Genomic DNA, 20,419 nt, shown 5'->3' on the forward strand with positions numbered 1-20,419 from the left:
AGCAACAATTTATTGTTAGATTCACTTCTGCGACTAGTCGTTAGAGATCGTAAGAGGTTAATTTTTTATGCTCCATAAAGTCGGTGGTTTGGAAAACGAGTTCGAACTAATTGTTGAAATACAAGTTGATAGATGTGCGTGTTTTGAATACAACGTACTTGGCTATCGTGTTTCAGAGGTTTGTTATCCTTGAGGTGGTATACGAATAAGTAAGCACATCGAAATTAATCTTTGAAATATGCAAACTTACTTATTGTTAAGATTATTATTTAGAATATGGAATTCATCGCTATGTTTAGTTCTTCAAATAAAAAGACTTAGTTCTTGTTGTTGGTTTTCCATAATGTGATGAGTAACACTAATTCATATACCATCTTTCTAGTAATTTCGTTAATAATTATTATTCAAAGCATAATGGTAAATTTGCTATCGGTTTATCTAGTAAAACAAAGTTTTGTTGATGCACATACAAAGTTTTGCATTCATCGTGGATAGTAAATACAAAGATCTGGAAACATATGTTAGTAACCAAAAAGATTAGAATTATTAAGAAGTTTTCATCCCGTTGTTTTGGATTATTTCTTCATCAAACTTCACTTTTGAAATTGATTACCGTTTTGATTCTACTATCGATTACTGCAAAAGCTGAGTTACTTGCATGCGTGAGCCCGTCCAAAGGCCAGACAGACTTCTCGGTTCGGTCTGGCTGGTGCGAATCATGGGGCCCTCAGCACCACATTTTCGGTAGAACATACTGCAGTAAGGTCCCTTGCAAGAATATCACTAATTACCATATCCGAAGTACTTGTAGTAGATCTGATGTGGTTGCTTTAGGCTCATCGGACATACTGATCAATAATGTACTTTCAAATTGCCCTGATTCATCACTTTATAGGCAGTCACTGTAGATATCTAGAATAAGGGCACTTGCATGCCCAGGCCCACATATTTTTGGCGTAACCGAATCGTAGTGTCCTGGATCTCGACTTCACACTGATCTATCAGTTCGTTGACCAAATAACCGGTATCTCGCTTTATCCATCAATGATTGCATTTTGGTAATCTCGAACTTAATATGGTTGATATCATTCCTTTCCGTCTCTTCGGGATCACTTATATGTAAGCGGGAGCGTTTAGATTCGAACATATTTCGGTACCTGTTGCATACCCAATAGATGTTCCGATGGAGACAAGCAAGACCTTCTTCCACAGATAATCCAACGCAGACTGCATGGTAGCGAATAGCATTATCACAAAATGCGCTACATGTGAGTACCGGATCATTACGATTATACGGTTGAGGAAACCCTTAGCCAAATTAATCTCAGCAACGAACACACTCCTAATAGCGATGTCGGGTGAATGGGAAGGAATATAACAATGCGATGCGAACGGTGGCTTTGAATGGTTTCCCAAATAATAACAATACTCCTCAATATAAGATCTGAAACGAACATAACCACAATCTCCAACGTTTGGCTCCTGCACAATAGAAAAGTTTGGCTTCAGTTTGACAACCAAATCGATTCTATTCGCACCACCCAGTTTGTAACTAGTTTTTTTTTGGTTTTCAGTACCCGGGTACCCAACCGCCTTACAATGGGCATTTATTTGTCTGTGGGTGTTTGTATGTGTGTATGTTGGTGTGAATCGCTGTGTCTATGTATGCGCTTGTGTGTGAGTGTGGTTTCAAAGAACAGGTTGAATTCAGAGGCCACTGGGTGGTCCCCTGGAAGATCCGGAACATCCGTAAAAATGGTCAAATCTTTAATTCCATCGTACAGCGACGGGATTTCTTTTAGAATTATTTCTTGCTGAACCCTGAGTATGGAATTGATGCTTCGACCTTCATACGGACCATTGTGTCCACTGGGTGGTTCCCTGGATGATCCGGAACATACGTAAAAATGGTCAATTCGTAAATTTCATCGTACAGCGACGGGATTTTTTTAGAATTATTTTCTGCCGAGTCCTGAGTATGAAATAAATGCTTTGACCTAAACACGGACCATTATGTCCACTGGGTGGTCCCCTGGAAGATCCGGAACATCCGTAAGAATGGTCAATTTGTAAATTCCATCGTACAGCGACGGGACTTTTTTAGAAGGTTTGTTTTTGCTGAACCCTGAGTATGAAATTGATGCCATTGGACACAATGGTCCGTATGAAGGTCGAAGCATCAATTCCATACTCAGGGTTCAGCAAAAAATAATTCTAAAAAAAATCCCGTCGCTGTACGATGTAATTACGAATTGACCATTTTTACGGATGTTTCGAATTTTCCAGGGGACCACCCAGTGGACACAATGGTCCGTATGTAGGTCGAAGCATCAATTCCAGACTCAGGGTTGGGCAAAAAATTATTCTGAAAAAGTCCCGTCCCTGTACAATGGAATTTACGAATTGACTATTTTCACGGATGTTCCGGATCTTCCAGGGGACCACCCAGTGGACACAATGGTCCGTATGAAGGTCGAAGCATCAATTCCATACTCAGGGTTCAGCAAGAAATAATTCTAAAAGAAATCCCGTCGCTGTACGATGGAATTAAAGATTTGACCATTTTTACGGATGTTCCGGATCTTCCAGGGGATCACCCAGTGGACACAATGGTCCGTATGTAGGTCGAAGCATCAATTCCATACTCAGGGTTCAACAAAAAAAAAACCTTCTAAAAAAGTCCCGTCGCTCTACGATGGAATTTACGAATTGACCATTTTTACGTATGTTCCGGATCTTCCAGAAGACCACCCAGTGGACACAATGGTCCGCATGTGGCTCAAAGCATCAATTCCATACTCAGGTCTCGACAAAAAATAATTCTAAAAAAATCGCATCGCTTTACGATGTAATTACGAATTGCACTTTTACGTATGTTCCGGATCATCCAGGGTCCGTATGTAGGTCGAAGCATCAATTCCATACTCAGGGTTCAGCAAAAAATATAGTTCTAAAAAAGTTCCGTCGCTGTACGAGGGAATTTACGAATTGACCATTTTTACGGATGTTCCGGATCTTCCAGGGGACCACCCAGTGGACATAAAGGCCGGAAGTGGGTCAAAGCATCAATTACCTACTCAGGGTTCAGCAGAAAATGGTTCTAAAAAAATCCCGTCGCTGTACGATGGAATTTACGAATTGACCATTTTTACGGATATTCCGGATCTTCCAGGGGACCACCCAGTGGACACAAAGGCCGGAAGTGGGTCAAAGCATCAATTCCATACTCAGGCTTCGGCAGAAAATGGTTCTAAAAAAATCCCGTCGCTGTACGATGGAATTTACGAATTGACCATTTTTACGGATGTTCCGGATATTCCAGGTGGCCACCCGTTGGCCTCTAAAACACACACACCTCCAAAACTATGTACATGCACGTGAGCAGCCTTTGTCCCAGTGACATACGCAATGATTCATATAATCAAACACTCATATAAATATACAGGCCCTCTGTCGTATGATTGGGTACCCGGGTACCCCGTTACCCGTTTAAGGGGTATAAATAGTTTTCGACCCCCAATAAGCGCTCTAATCGCAACCTGGACCTCAAACTTTGCCCATCGCTTCGTCTCAACATTCTACGAGATGTCAGAAAGTTTCAAAGTATTTGAACTTATCTACAACAAGTTATTTAACTTTCAATATCAGAATGGGTACCCGGGTACCCCGTCACTCACATAAGGGTTAAATGGCAATACTGGTCCCGAACAGAAGTTTTGTTTCTACTAGGACCAATACTTAGAAGAACTAGTTTATGTTCAATCCCAGGTCCGTTCCATTCTCCTACTTTGTATCTTTCTCTATATTTCTCATGTTCTAGCAATCACTAGAATTGAAAATGGACTTCCATACCGTTTTCTATACCTTCAACTTGACTATTTTAGTAGTAACTGCTAGAATTGGAAATGAACGAAAAAGTCCGATTCCTACATCCAATAAGAAATGCTATCAGTTGCTTTCTCCTATCTGTCATAGCTCGTTAACCAAGACCGAGGGTCGTCTTAACCCTTAACCCTTAACCCGTCCCTCAAACCTAACTCAAAAATTCAATTCCAACGAATTCCGCATGAACTCGTGTCAAGTCAGGGGCGGATTTAGCCGGAGGGGGGCCCCGGGGCCGAAAGCCTGTGGAGGCCCTAAAATGTACAAAAAAGGTTGGTTTTGGTACATAAGATTTGTGGAGGCCCGGGGCCACGCCCCCCCGGACCCCCCCTAGATCCGGCCCTGTGTCAAGTTCAGAGGTATATTCGGCTTGCAGTGGGCGAGTGATTGCATCATCATTTCCTCCCTTGTCCCTACATTGACTTGCATTCTGACGTGGCAGGCGCCAGTGTGACCTAACAAATGAGTACATTGAAGATGAGAGCTAGTCTCATGCAAACATCTGTTGATTCTCTGTGCAAGAACTGCTGATCTGGTCATAATGGAGTAGTCAATAAGGCTCAAGATTTCCGTTTTCCCTTATCTATTTTCGTATTTCCGACAATCTATCAATAATAATCCAACCAATAATGGAAGCACTTATTTAAATCGTTGAAAACACACAACAAAATTTATCTGGCGATTGGGAAGGAACCTTTTGTGCAGAATTTGTTTAGAGTTTAGAGCTTCTTGGAGCCGACAATCAATACCCAAAGGCAGTCTATGTTGACAATGGCTGGTACTGTTGCCACCTCCAAGAACACTTCTTAGGAATATAATGATATATTATGATATTGATAATGTGTTATGGACAAAACGTTGAAAGACAGAAGGTCGAAAGTACAAAAGGTTGAAAGACAAAAGATCGAAAGTCAAAAGTTCGTAGGGATAAATGGTCGAAAGGGACAAAAGGTCGAACGGGATAAAAGGTCGAAAGAGACAAATGGTCGAAAAAATAACAAAAAGTCGATATAGACAAGAAACTGAAACGGAGAGCACACTACAAGTTTTGTCCATTTCTTGAATCAACAATCTTTTTGCCTTTCTCATATAAAAAGTAAACATACAGGCTATATGATCACTCCAAAACCAAACTTTGGATAGAAGCATTGGAGACCCAAAGTGTTATATGTAAACCAATCGACTCAGCTCGACTAATTGAGGGGATGTCTGTTAAGTGTGTATGTGTGTATGTGTGTATGTGTACACAATTTTGTAGACACATTTAGTGAAATTTAACATTGGCCGAATTACTTGCAATTCCGTTCGACGGGGAACCCTGCCCCATTGTTTGCTATTGAAAATTAGCCAGATTTTACTATGGGATCAGAAGTTATGGCCAAAATACATTTTATGCGCAAAACACGCTTAAAAACAATCACTAATATTTTTAGTAATTTTTTTAAACGAGAAAGGCACTGATACCACTAGGTGGGTTAATCAAAGTTTTTGTATAGAAAATCTATCTTGAAATGGGTCTAAAATTTTGAATATATTTTTCTGTGGTTAAGGCATTTTTTACAGTATTACTTATACTATTTTTTCGTTAATTTACATACGTCTATCTCCGGCATCTATACCGTTGTCTGATGAATATTGTTTTTGAATTCTTTCTTCTGACATTTGCACATTTTCGCCGTATTTAATAAGATTCATAATATTTTCTCCTTTGAACATATAATGTTTCCTTCTAATTCGTGCGTATGCCCCGTGCGTCATTTACTGGCCCCTCACTATGTATTGTTTGCAGCACCTTCCGCTCGGAAAATTCGAAAGCTTCCTAGTCAATAAAGCAAAATTAAAAAAAAAATATCCGGAAACATACTTTAAAAACGTTTGAATCACAGAAAAAAAAAACATTTTTCAAATTTTTAGATCCGTTTCAAGATAGGTTTTCAATAGAAAAATGCTACAAATGTGTATATTATCAATTAATTTTTTATACGGCATATTTGGGAAGAAAACATTAAAACCCATATTTGTTTCAAAAAATTGCCGATGGAATATTTTTAAACAACCCGTACCTCATTTCTAGAGACCTTGCCTAACTTTCTGTGAAGAAAAGTCAGAGGTACATGAAACTTCGATAATAATCCATTTTTTATACCGCACGGTGTAAAAAATGGATTATTATCAATGTTTCATGTACCTCTCATTTTGTTTCACGGAAAGTTAGGCAAGGTCATTTGAAATAGGGTACGGGGTGTCTAAAAATATTCCATCGGAGATTTTTTTCTTCTCCAATTTTCGGTATAAAAAGTCAATTGATAACTCAGCAATAGATGAATCATAACAATTTACCCCCAAAATTAGAAACGTACACATTTGTAACATTTCTACATAAAACATTTTTTAAACGGATCAGAAATGTTGAAAAATCATTAATTTTTGTATTTTAAACGTTTTCAAAGTATTTTTTGCGTGATTTTTTTTTTATTTATGCATGAATCACAATCTTTTTCCAGCAATTATCATCTATTTCCAGCCTTCATGCAGTTCTATGCTCAATGTTGCATTTGCATTTTTTTCAACATTCGTACTAGATAGCCAGCCCATTGTCAGTCTGCCATATTTTAAAGGATCAATATATTTCTCTTGATACTGTATCATAGTTTGTGTGAAGAAAATCACATTTTGCTTGAAAACCACAAAAGCTTCTCACAATTTCCATGCTTCATTTCCTCTGTGATCGTTTCCATTGAGCTCGATTTCGTTTGCAAAACCCAGGAGCATATGCGTTAGCTCTGCTAAGACGATGTACATGGTTGCGTGTAGAGACAGAGATAAGTTTTGTGTTGATTGTGCTGTGGTAGTGCTCGAAGGGTTGTGTTTGAAGGTGTTGAAAAAATGTTTACCTTCCAAATGCTTGGAGCGGCCGATTATGAAGTTTACTCTACTACAAATAAGGTTACCTTCGGCTAACATAATCAGTTACAAGAGTTTGGCTTTCGAATTTTACGACTGTAAGGTGCTACGTTCAATACTCAGTGATTGGCCAGAAAAAAGCGTGTGGTACATACGCATGAATTATGCGCTGTATCATATGTTCGAAAAAGAAAATGTTATGAATCTTATAAAATACGGCGCACTTCAGTGGGCAAGTCATCTAGCACAAATGGTGAAAGATAGAATTGCAGATATTTTATTTAACAAAGAACAGAATAGATGCCGGAGATAGATGATAATTGCTAAACAAAATTGTAACCCACGCAACAAAACACTTAAGGAAGGCTTGAATTACATAAAAAAATGTTTTTTTACCATTTTGGATCCGTTTAAATATTGGTTATCTATACAGAAAAACTACAAATGTGTATATTTCTAATGATGGTTACTTACTATGATTCATCCATTTCTGAGTTGTTAATTGACTTTTTGTACCGAATATTGGAGAAGAAATCAATAAAAATCACTTTTTTTCAAAAAATCGACGATGGAATATTTTAAAACACCCCGTGCCTTATTTGAAATGACCCTGCCTAACTCTCTGTGAAAAAAAATCAGAGGTACATGAAACTTCGATAATAATCCATTTTTTTACACCGTGCGGACAGTGGTGGAAATACTCGCTTCACGAGTAAGAAAAGAGTATAATTGAGCCTACCAAAAATGCCACACTCGCGAAAAACTACTGCCTGCATTTTTCTGGTGCTTGCTTTGTTCTCGAGTATGGGCAGAGCAAAGTAAAATCAGCAAGGAAGTATGTATTTTGTTCGGGAGTAAACATCACGGTCGCGAGTATTTGTGGTTACTTCGAATACAATGGATAAATTTCACTTGAGATAATCACAATAACAATAAACAAAGGTGTTCTTGCTCGAACATCCGTAATAAACATGTTACGAGGATGTTTTATGACATTTTGCAAATTAACCCGAATGACTTGCGAAGCTTCACGAACATTTTTCGGGGTTCGTTTTTCTGTTTACTTTGCGAGTAATAGGTAGGCAAGAAAAAGGCAAAACATGTGTTTGCGAGTATTTTGCTTTGCCTACTTCTCGTTTTGTGAGCAAGGTTCACAGATTTCCACCACTGACCGTGGATCGTCTATCATCAGTTCTGTCTCGGTATACCCCATTAGGCATAAGTATGTTAGACATAAGTACTTTAGGCATAATGGACGTCAGGCATAATGGACGATAGGCATAATGAACGGTAGGCATAAAATGACCCAAAGCCCATTACATAAAGGAGGCAGAATTATGCCAAGGTCATAAGGTCTACACGGGTAACAAAAGATCAATTGAATTGTTCAAATACATAGGATAGAATGCGTTCCCAGGATAGGTTCTTGGTCATCCAAGAAATCCCTGGAATAAGGCCCGTAGGTCTACACGCTTAAACATGGCACATGCTCTTTGTGGTGAATAGAATAGAATGTGCTCACAACATATGTTCTTGGTAATTCAATAAATTAATGGAGTAAGTACTTTAGGTCTACACACGTAGCCAAAGAACGATTGGACGTTTTCAAATATGGCACATGCCCTTCCTGATACATAGAATAGAATGTGTTCACTGCATAGGTTCTTGGTCGTCCAAGAAATCCCTGGAGTAAGGCCTTTAGATATATATGCGAAACTAAAGATCAATTGGATTGTTTCAAATATAGTACATGTACAGCACATGGTTGCTCGTGTAAACATGAGTGCCTTTTATCCAGGGATTTCTGGGATGACTAAGATCCTGTAGCTGTAAACTCACTCTATTCTATGTATCGCAAAGGGCATGTACCATATTTAACTCATATTTAATGCCGTGTTGGCCTGGTTTTATTACTGTTCTGCTCGTACAGATCCCGGAATTCAGAATAAATGTTGGGACTTGTGATGAGGTCCTCCTATCCGGAGTTATTCTGGTGGGTAACTGGGTCAGATGCAGTAAATTTTACCACAACTTCTTTTTTGGCTATATAAGTCCAAGAAAATGACGTTCATTTCGTCCCTATTTATACAATTCCGGTAGATTTGTATATGGGGATTATATCAGAACCAAAAATCACGCCAACAACAGGTTTCTTTGAAGTGACCCTTTGACTCCAGTTCAATATTTTCGCTCTATATTAGCAATATGGTTATCAAACTTCAGCATTTTGAAAGACAAGTGGAATTATGACATCCGGATATGATTCTGGGGACATTGACCTCCCTGAGGTTAGTTCCAAGGCCCTCAAGGAAGCATCAAAATCGGCCATTTTCAAAATCTAATAAACTGAGACAATATGGGTTTCAAACTTCAGCACTTTGCAAGACAAGTAGGATAATGACATCCAGATATGCCCGTCAAAATAAGCTCAAAATAATTTTCTTATCCGGATATGGTTCTGGGGACATTGACCACCCTGAGGTTAGTTCCGAGGCCCTTGAGGAAGATCAATAACTTTGAAATATCACTGTTAACGCAAGAATGTTTAATTGGTTCTGGAAGACACCTTCGTGGGGGTAATTTCTCACTTCGACTTGTACACTGCAGATGATTACGTGGATATGGTGTTTGTTACTTGGTTAACGATTGACTGTTCTTTATTGAGTTCTATTACAGGTTTTTATAGAGCACACCTGAAAGGTTGGCGAAGTGCAGCCATTAAACCGAGCTGAATGGAGAAGTCTTTTATGTGCAGCACAGGCCACTCCGGCCTTAGTCTGATGATAAATAAAAACCTGAAAGGTATTTGTTTTGTCAAATATTCAAAGGATGGGTAAATAATGGCATTTTTTGAATCAATATTTACGTTGTGCTGGGGGTCCAAACGCAAGATGCAGCACAAAATGATGCCCTTGTCCACAGTGACGGCAACTGTCAGGATGTTGACAATGCTCATCCGAATGCCCCGAGTTGAACCAGTTCATACAGAGCTGTTCTTCGTTCACTAGATCTTTACGTTCGCCTGGTTTTAATTCTCCAAACTTATCGCACTGGAATAGCATATGCCCATAGCCATACAAATACAAATGAAAATACGTTTCTCTTGGGTTTTCATTAGTTTGAACTTCGTACACTGGAGAAGGTCGTGTAAGCTAGCGCACACTAGACACTTGGGAATAGCTTCTACTTTCAAATTGCACCTTGCATTGTTTGTTTTTACCGGCTCACCTTGCTTGAAGACTTCACTGATTTTATCGATGTCTCGAACTGCTGCTTTGATGAGTTTGTCGGCTTCCTGATTGGCGGCAACTTCCGCTGATAGCAACTCCCGGTACATGTTGATGGCCACCTGTGACCAAAGCCGCAAAAACTCCATTTTAATAAGTCGTGTCTTTGTGCTCGGTTGTAGCACAAGATGGCGTCTAGAAAACGCCGCCGATAGTCTTCACATCGTTGAGTTTGGGACGCCTGATCCACTTTCGACAAGCATCCTCGTAAATTGGTTTCTGCGTGAAACAGTCGGACGAGTTGAAAATGACGACGAAGGTCTGATGGTAACGTTTGTTCTAGTTTGCTCACTGACGGTACACTTTCCATTTTGGATGAAGTTGAAAATTCGTTAAGCACACTTGCACTCCAACACTTGTTTTGCAAAGAGCGATGTTTGCACTAGTCCGTTTCGCGCGGCGGTCGAGATCAAACTACCACAACCGTTCTTTGCTTTTAGCGTGAAGCGTGATAACTTTATTTGTGGACGTTCCAGAAACGTTCCTTCTTTAGCAAAGTTTTTCGACATCCTATGAATTATACTTTAACGCAATATGCTATTCGGTTTATGATAAACTAAAACATATAGAGACAAAAATACAAAAATAAACGTTTTTCCAAGCTTTAATCAGGATGCGAAAAGCGAGAAAGCAATCGGGCCCATATTATGCACAGCTGTTTGGGATCCTGGAGAGTTTCGAAAAACCATTGATTTGAAAATAGTAGTTTGTGCAACAAGTTGCAAAAAGATGATTTTTTCAGCACGAGTTGTACGTTTATCTAACGAGGCTTGCCGAGTTGGATAAATACTACGAGTGTTGAAAAAATCGAGTTTTGCAACGAGTTGCACACGCTATTTTTTGCAATGACGAAAATTGGGCTTCAATGTGGTAAAATTGTAGCAAAACGGTACAAACTGATTTACTCCATATGATCATTTTCATCAAATAAATTATATTGCTGCAGAGAACAATCATATTCCATGTTATCGTGCCATATTGCATAAGTCGGCAAGCCTTGAAACGATAGATGAACTTGCCTTTGGAAAATTCTGATGTCATCGCCATCATACTATTTAATTTATTACGCGATGCAGAGAATACACTATTTTATCACTTACCCAAGCTAGATTCGCAACATGTAGTCATGTAACTACTGTTCGTACGTTGATTTTTCATTGTAGCACCCACATGAGTGCTATAATGGATTTTATGCAACCCATTTGAGTTGCATAATGGTCATTAAAGCACCCATTTGGTTGGTATGGAAAAGTAGGCCGTTTTATCACTCAATGACGTACTGTTAACCAGGTATTAGGTTCAGGAATTGCAAAAAAAAGCATTATGATGCCCCAATCTAATGTAAAATTTATGAAAATCTTCCGATTTATCTTTAGTTACTCCTGAATATCTGCAGTCCTTACATCAGGGATTTGTTGGATGACCGATGATCAGAAAGAGCATGTACCAAATTTAATACAGTCCAAATAATATTAAGCTACGTGTGTATATCTTGAGGGCTTATTCCAAGGATTTATTGAATGATAATCCAAGGGCTGTGAACTCTTTATATTCTATGTAATACAAATAAACATGTACCACCCAATTAGATCATTGAATAATAGTGTAGAGCTGAAGATCTTACGCTTACACGTTCAGAAGGCCACGTACCATATTATAAACTATTCGATTGATCTTTGGTTACGCGTGTAGATTTTAGAGTATAGCTCAGGGGATTTCTTTGATGACTGAGAATCTCTCTTACGTTGGATCATTCTTTTCTTCACATCCAAAACGGCATGTATCATAATTAAAACAGTCAGATTAATCTCTAGTTACGCGTATAGATCTTAAGGCTATGCTTCAGGGATTTATTGAATCACAGAGAATCTCTGCCGTTGACACATTTTATTCAACACATCCAAAAAAGCATGTACCATGTACCATATTTAAAACATTTTGATTGATCTTTTGTAATGCGTGGCCTTACTCTAGGAATTCCTTGGATGATCAAAAATGCTGAAAAAACTATATTCTGAGTAGTCTCCACACTATTCACTTCTCTCCCTTCCCGCGTTTCCTTTCTCTATTCTCTAATTTCACTCCTTACTTCCCACCTTGCACCTCGCACTTCTCGCTCATTTTGTGTTGGGGACCATATTTTTTCGCACAGCTGTGTAAAACAAGTTGAAATGCATCATCAGCATCATCAACCGGTGCCCCGCAATTGGGGCTTATTGAAAACAATTTATCATGGGTTGTAGCCCCCCGAATCAGTTCATTGTCGTAACAGCTACCGAAAAACGTCTCTCATGGTATGCTACCTATCGTATTCCTATCCCAAATCCAAGTTTACAATTCTCGTTTGACTATAAAATTATTGAGTGCTATCCTATTCCTATCCCAAACCCAAGTTTACAATTCTCGTTTGACTATAAAATTATTGAGTGCTTCTTATTCATACTTCTCACTCCCCATCACTCATAACCTCTCACTCATCACTTTTCACTTTCATTTTCTCACTTGTCAATAATTGTTACTTGTTTACTTTTTAATTAATGATTATTTTAAAATAAGGTTTCTGTGGCTTCTGTGCCATAATTTTCTAAAGAAAAAAACCGAACCCGAGTTCACATGAAGTTTTGAAAGTGGTGATGTCTGACAGGGATTTTTCGAATAAGTAGTTGAATAGGATTCAAGATTCATAATGTCCACAACGACCCGGCGTGGCAGGAGATTTTCATATGGGACGCGAAACTCTTTGGATTGCGAGATACTAAGCGACACATGCACCGAGCAGATTAATGAAGATAAATGAAATGAGATCGATAGGTTCTTTTTGTGGTTTGTATCTGAGATTAATTTAGCATCAGATTTTACGCGCCTTTTTGCGTCAAATACTGGGTATAACTAAGTTGTCACTTTTTCTACTTTATAAATAGGGTCGTATCTTTCCCTTCCTGCAATTTCAAGCCAATTTTGATAATGAAATAATGACGAGGGTGCTACACCTAAAATTCAAATGAACAATCGCTCACTTTGGGCGATTGATTGTCCATCCTCGCGATGAACTATTAAAGAATCATAAAAAGTTTTACTCACAGCAAATCGTTCACCATAACGACCACCAACGACAAACCTGTCCCAATTCCAAACACCTGTTCATGTTCTAGTACACTTTATAATGCTATGAGTATATGTTTATCAGTTTACACAAAAAGTATATTTAAGGGAAATAACTGAGAATTCGAGAGGTAATGCTCAACATTCGGTATAAATACATACATACATTAAACAATTAATAATATTATTCAAAGCAATGTTCTCAAGCATCATTGGTTTTTGATTAACTGTTTTTTTTTTCGTTTTTTTCCCTATAACTCAATTGATAAATCCACACGAAAATAATAACCATTATATTCACACTTTTTCACTTGGTTCGCGTGAGAGATTCCCTTTAAATGTGCACTGAGGGACCACCCTTTAATAGTAGGAACGTGCTCAGAACGTTCACCAAAATGTTTTGTTCTGCGTTGTGCGAATGAGTGAATCAATTAACAAATACAGAACGATCACGCGATCTTCAAAATGTTTTGTTCTGATTTGTATGAGTGAATAAATTAATTAGCAAATGAAATATTAGTGCGCGTCCGACGTGTTTCTTCTAATAAGTAGAACGATCGCGCGATCATTCAGATATTTGGCTCTGCGTTGTGCGGGCAATTAAATCTATATCATAAAAATGAAATGGTCTGTGTTCGTATCCGCATAACTCGAAAACGGCTCAATGGACTTTCTTCATTCCTTGAGCAAATATGTTCGTTATCGTTTCCGACGGGTTTACGTGGTATTTCCTCATGCGATAATCACGAGAAGGGTTGAGTAAATCGTGAAGAACTAAAATTAATATTTGTATGGAATTTTTAGATGTGCAGTTCACAACGCGCATTTTTGCCTACTATTCAGGACAACGTCTGCCGGGTCAACTAGTTAACAAATAAAAATTAAGGGCGTGCTCCATCGTGTTTGTATTAGTACGCAGAGCGATCGTGCGATCATCGAAATATTTTGTTCTCCTCTGTGCGGTTGTTAAGTTGATTAGTCAGTGCGCGTTCGATTGTATTTATGTTTAAACTTCATCAAACTAAACGCTTCACACGGCAAAGCGTTCACCAAAACGAACCCTGCTACAATACCTACCCCATGTATCCAACATCCCAGTGATTTCTCGTGGAAGTGCAGATGACTCGTCGGCTTCCATCAAAGCAATTATCACGTCAACATTCTCCTACCCATTCCTTAATTGACCTGCATTCGGACACGGCCGGCGCTGGTATTGCTTAATATTTGGGTCACCAGTTCTTACACATTGAGGATGATGTTAGTCCCAAACATCATCTGTTGGTTCTCTGTGTAATTACAGCTGACCTGGCAATAATGGAGGAGCAACCGTGGGCGGTCAATCATGCTCATGCTCATGCTCAATGATTATTTTAAAATAAATTGTTAGTGGCACACGCCCTTATCAAACCATGACATCCTTAGTCAAGCATATCTAATAATATTTTTATCCAGTGAAAAAACTGCTGAAAATACATTTTTTTTAAATTTTATTTTAGATTTCTTGGCCATTATTTTTAATTTGGTGATCTAAAAACATGTTTGGACCTCAGCTGCAGACGGCTTAGTAACTTAATTCAGCCTATTAACCAGGAAAATGCAATAGCTCGTATTAGCTGACTGGCGCATTTTTAACTTAGTTCTCCTACTGGTGACGAAAGTAGAACTGCCATTTCCAAGAGTCCTGTACGTAATAGTACCATGTGCCGCATTTGACAGGTTCCCTGCTCGTTTGGAGCACGGGTTTGTATGGGAATGATGAATCTTATTCCAATTCTGACAGTGTAGACACTTTGTATTAGACCTATTTTAGCATTTCCATCTCACTGAAACAAACTCATCTTTTTTCCTTCCGTCTATTGCATGCTCACCGTCAAAACCGTCAAGCACAATATGTCATGTTTTTTAAATTTTCTTTTGAATGCTTTGTTTTTCATAGGATGAAAATGGGAGCTATGAGATGAAGATCCGTACGAATAAACAAACTATGAGTTAGCACGCTCTCTCATTCAATTCTACCACTTGAACGATACGTATTTCGATCTCAACAGTAGTACCGTCTTCAGTATTTCTTACTTGACTCGACAAGGAAGGGACTCTGACACTCATCTCATAACAAGTGAAGACATTCCGCTAAAAACTCTAAATAATTTTCTTACCAAACTATATGTGATTTGTGATTATTAAAGTTCAACGCCTTTTAATTGTAATGGCTTTGGCATTAGGATGAGCGAAAAACTGTTATTTTCTTCCTATCTATTATTCTTACACTCAATCAGTGGTTAGCAAGAACCGAACAGAAACTGTATAATAATTTGGCATATACAATTTCAAAAGATTTTAATACAATTGTTAAATTATTTTAATGCAATATCTGTATAAGAAGTTTACAGAATTGTATATGCCAATATTTTATACAATAATTGATTTCTTGGGTGTAGATGCTGGTTACGAATATTGAGGTGCCTCATTATTATATTGCAATCGATTATTGTACGAAACAGGAAAAACATATTTTATAATTATATGCTACATAATAATAGTTTTTATTTGTTCTTACAGCTATGTAATACGGAATTGTACGATTATACGTAATTTAGCGATTGTATGCCAAAAAAAAATCATCACTATTTTTATGTGGATGCGATTTCAGCACTTAGCTCGGGTTTATTCTATTGTTTGCCCTACTTCGGGTTGCTCTGTATCCTCATCGTGATGACAATCCTCCCCATGCTCGTGGTCATCCCCAACTTCGGTTTCATCGCCGGTACTGCTATCTTCCTCTACCTCCCCTTCCGGTTTATCATCCTCCGATCCAGTGTCTGGAGCATCTCCAGTTGGCTCCGGCTCTTGAGCGCTCCGTTTGACGCGTTCCCCTTCAAAAGTGGGAGCTGTAAAGGCAGAAATCATGCTAAAATCCGCCGTTTCATCACTTGATACAAGAGTTCCTTACCCGCAGCAGCAAACTCCGTCATGCAGAACACTGCCAAAATAACGAAAACAGCAACCACCTTCATCTCGAACCGTTTAAATTTAGCTCACTACAAACACTTGATGTTTCAAGAACTGTTCTCGAGAGCAAGATCTGCGCAACTGATACCGAACGGCATCGCCTAGTTGTTTTTTATACTGCTCTCATCGCTGATATGAATTGAAGAAAGCTTCAAAACAGCAAAATTGTCTAATTTCCGTTGAAAAACACCCTCCCCGAATGCAGCATTGTATGTGAGAATTAACTGCTGAGGAAGTACTCAAAACTGCGCTATTCCGTTGCTTTTAATATTATCTCCCCACATTACACTGCACTGCCGATAGACACAACTAGCGCCGCCAGCGCCAACCAGCACGAGCCAAACTTTTTTAATCTCAGACTTAATCACGCCAAGCATTGTGTATGTGTTCCGACCATAGCCATATCAACTTGTTTAATTTCGTACTCATATGGTGCTTCCCATCTTTCCCCCAACCTTGTTTTCGCGCAGATGTACGCCATGACTTGGCACACGAATCTGGTGCAGCGGCTGGGCGAACTGGAGGTGCTGATCCTGTTGGTATCCTGCATCTGCCACGACCTGGACCATCCCGGCTACAACAACATCTACCAGATCAATGCCAGGACCGAACTCGCACTCAGGTAAGTGTGTCCAGCTCGGATCTCGGATTCGTCACCGGAGAGAGCATCGTCCATCGTGAGTGAAAAATGTCAAAAGATCAAAGGAGTGGGATGGTTCCATTTTTTTTTCTTTCGCATCGTTACCGATGTTCTACGCAGTTCAGTCAATCAAGTCCAATGGACTTTCGAACCCATTTCTGTTGCGCACAAATCTCGGGTCGCAATGTAAGGGTATGCGTTCGGTGTCGAAATGGAAGTTGAAAGTTTACAAAATTGTGGATTAACCAGAAATTTGATGATATGTTCTGGATACGTTAAACTAAATTGCTTTTCTTCTTAGAACTTGTCTTAAATAGAAATTTTTACAGTGTTGGTTACGTTGAAAAGTATAGATGATTCTCCAAATAAGCACATTTTGTCAAGCACATTGATTACTTTGGAATTTCACGAGAAATTGAAAGAATTGAATTTCAAAACCTTTAGACAGATGTCCTACAAGGTTGGCGAAAAATCGCCTCTGTTATTTTTCACAATTTTTAACAATCAAAAAGAATTTATTCAATTAGCACCTAAAAGATGGATATTTGAGTTTTGTAAATGTCATTTCGATCTGTCAAAATAATTCATGCCGGAGACACACGGGCGCACCATTTTGTCAGATTGAAGTGACATTTCGAAAACTCAAAGATTTATCCATTAGTTGCACTCACTGAATGAATTTTATTTAATTGTTTAAAATTGTGTAAAATAAAAGAGCAGATTTTTTGCGAACTGTGTAGAAGTAGAACACCTCTGCCTCTAGATAAAGCGACTCTCTAGAATCAATGTTTTTTCCACATCCGACTTTATTTACGAATATTAATATTTCATCAGTCGTGCACTACTTGAAAAACTTTGGAACGAATCTGTGGAGAAGAAGTGATTCTTAAACAGCCATTCAAAGTTTGGATATTTTTTTTACTTAAACATAACGTATTGATTATTTACACATAACAGTGTAAAAGTGCAAATTAATGAGGAGCTAATGAGGAGTTAATAAAACAACTGAAATTGCCTAATTTTAAGTAAAAATAATTGGCAACGTTAGAAAATTTGAAATTCAATCGCAGCAAGCAAGTGAAGTGTGAGCATGCTTAATAAACCAAATGTGCACAAACATCAAATTCAATCGAAGTGGGCTCAGATGGGATGCCTGCATTGTACGTCAAATCAAAAAAACATGGCTGAGTATTCGTTTCTTGAAGCGTAAGCAACCTTTTCAATTATTGGATTCCGATGGCTATCATCGAGTGATACGCTCTGTAATTTGTGTGGCTACGAGAATGGCATGGTCGTTGCTTCCTCTGGGTTTAAAAATGTACGTACTATGAATAGGTAAAACGAATCTTTTAAACATCTGAATTGAAATGATGATCTGGATTTTTGTAACATTGTAAAAATATGAAGGTATGCCAAAAAATATGATAAGTAAGCTGTAATCGAAATAATTATACTCTTATAATAACCGTTATAGTAAAAATATGGTAAGTAAATTGTAAGAAAGTTGAATGAAAAGTTGGCATAAAAAATAGGTTACTTATGGTCATATTTCGGGCAAAAAGAATAATAGGCCTGAGACGCGAACAGTTTGGCAAAAAAAAGTCATGAATACAAATGATGATGATGATGATGATGGTCCCGCCACATACCCCTACAAAGGTTTGAGCTAGACGATTTATCTTTAAGATATTTAATTGTGATCAATTTAATCAGATTTTGCAAAACAATAAACGATCCGATTATTTTCACAGATATAAACAACAATACAAATTATCATCGCTTTCCAGCAAAAATATAAATAAGTAAAAAGAACCGTTGAGTTCTACTGCAGATGTTCGCAAGCATCATCAGTGATACAGCGAGTCCGATACAAATACAAAACTTGTGATACCTCTCGCATGATGCCAAAAGTTTCGTCAGGAAGCGCGTACTCAAACCATTCTCGCTAGTACCAATCAATTTACTGTACAAAGCTCGACAACATTCAAAACTTGTGTTACCTCTCCGTAGATACCAAAAGTTTCGAGAAAATCGCGTTCTATCTGAGAGCTCACTACTTTTCTATAGTATCTTTCAACCAGTTTCAAATATTTCAAATTGTAGTGATAAATACAAAAAGTTATTTATACCTGTATTACGCGCGCGATTCTCAAACTTTCGTAGACTACACATAAAGAATAAAAGTTAAAACACATCAACAAATAAAATACCATCATCATCATCGAGGCGAACAATATAGTCTATAAGCGCCCTAATGAAATAACAAATCATTTACATTCGTCCAAACAAAAATATCCGTTATCACAAACTTCGTCAAGATACACAATTAGTCAATAATAAAACTTAAATAAATAGCTGTTTAAAAACAGCTTTCACGTGTGAAATGCAAAGTCTCTTGAACTGTGATAGTGTACTTGCTCGCTTGATGTGTGCAGGCATCGAATTGAAAACATTTATTCCTTTATAAAACAATGAATTTTGTGAAGCACCATGCAAAAAATAAGGTGTTCTTATTTCTTCCGCGTTTCTAGTATTATATCCATGAATGTCACTTCCTCTTTCAATTCGATTACACAAATATCGTGGCAGCAATCTATTTATTATTTTAAAGATGAACACCATAGTCAAATAAACAATTCTCTGCTTCACTGATAACCATTGTAAAGCGTCCAACAAAAGGAGGAGGAAGTGAATCTATTGCATCTTAAAATCAAACGCATTACTTTATTCTGCAAACGCTGTAACCTCGATATTTGTGTTTCATTAGCTAGAAATAAAATGGAAGCACAAAAGTCCAAGTGAGGAGAGATGATTGACTTGTACAACTGTATTTTACTCGCAACAGTTAATTCGTTTTTTAATCGACATAAAATTCCATACTTCTTGGCTATTTTCTTGATGACATTGTTGATATGAGAATCAAATTTCAATTTATCATCAATAATCACGCCAAGATATTTAATTGTTTCATCATCAATTTGAACGGAAACATTACCAATGACTCGATTTCGCGAAATTACCATGTATTTAGTTTTGCTTACATTCAATTTCAACTGTTTGTACTTCAACCATCTACTTAAAGAACGCAAATCTGTATTCAAGCGTGAAACTGCATCTTCGATAGTTCTAGCTGCAATGAATAATACGGTGTCATCCGCGAATAGATTTATATTACAAAATCGTAAAACCCGTCCCATGTCATTAATATACATAATAAATAAAACGGGCCCTAATACACTTCCTTGTGGAACACCAAGATTATTTTCCATAGGATTTGAAACACAATCATTAAAAGCAGTCTTTTGAGTTCTGTCAGACAAATAGCTTCTAAACCATTCATATGCAGAACCCGAAATTCCAAAGCGCTTTATTTTTTCCAACAATAAGGGCCTAGAAATTGTCTCAAATGCGCGTTTAAGATCCAAAATACAGCAATGATAGTATCTTTACGCTCCATGTTCTCTTTCCATTTGGCTAACACCAAGTTCAATGCGGTTTCACAAGAATGTCCTTCTCGATATCCCGATTGTTCTTGTATTAGCAAGTTATTACTATTCAAATATGTAACTAACTGGCCTTTGACAACAAGTTCTAA

The 20,419-nt window shown here is 38.0% G+C and overlaps 2 protein-coding genes across 12 annotated transcripts in view; one reads left to right on the plus strand and one right to left on the minus strand.

The window, feature by feature from the left end:
- LOC134219152 (high affinity cGMP-specific 3',5'-cyclic phosphodiesterase 9A) overlaps positions 1 to 20,419 on the plus strand; it is a 782,997-nt gene that overhangs the window by 733,876 nt on the left and 28,702 nt on the right. For all 11 annotated transcript variants that reach the window (XM_062697847.1, XM_062697854.1, XM_062697852.1 and 8 more), the window contains one exon: positions 16,655 to 16,806. In XM_062697847.1, the coding sequence (XP_062553831.1) occupies positions 16,655 to 16,806 (152 nt within the window). The remainder of the gene's footprint in view (positions 1 to 16,654; positions 16,807 to 20,419) is intronic.
- Positions 15,687 to 16,285, minus strand: LOC134219156 (uncharacterized). The gene is made up of 2 exons (XM_062697860.1): positions 16,126 to 16,285; positions 15,687 to 16,063 (listed from the first exon to the last, which is right to left on the minus strand). The coding sequence occupies exons 1-2, from the start codon at positions 16,187 to 16,189 to the stop codon at positions 15,840 to 15,842; spliced, it is 288 nt and encodes a 95-aa protein (XP_062553844.1). The 5' UTR covers positions 16,190 to 16,285; the 3' UTR covers positions 15,687 to 15,839.

Source organism: Armigeres subalbatus, chromosome 3 (genome assembly GCF_024139115.2).
Source record: "Armigeres subalbatus isolate Guangzhou_Male chromosome 3, GZ_Asu_2, whole genome shotgun sequence".
In the NCBI taxonomy this organism is placed as follows: domain Eukaryota; kingdom Metazoa; phylum Arthropoda; class Insecta; order Diptera; family Culicidae; genus Armigeres; species Armigeres subalbatus.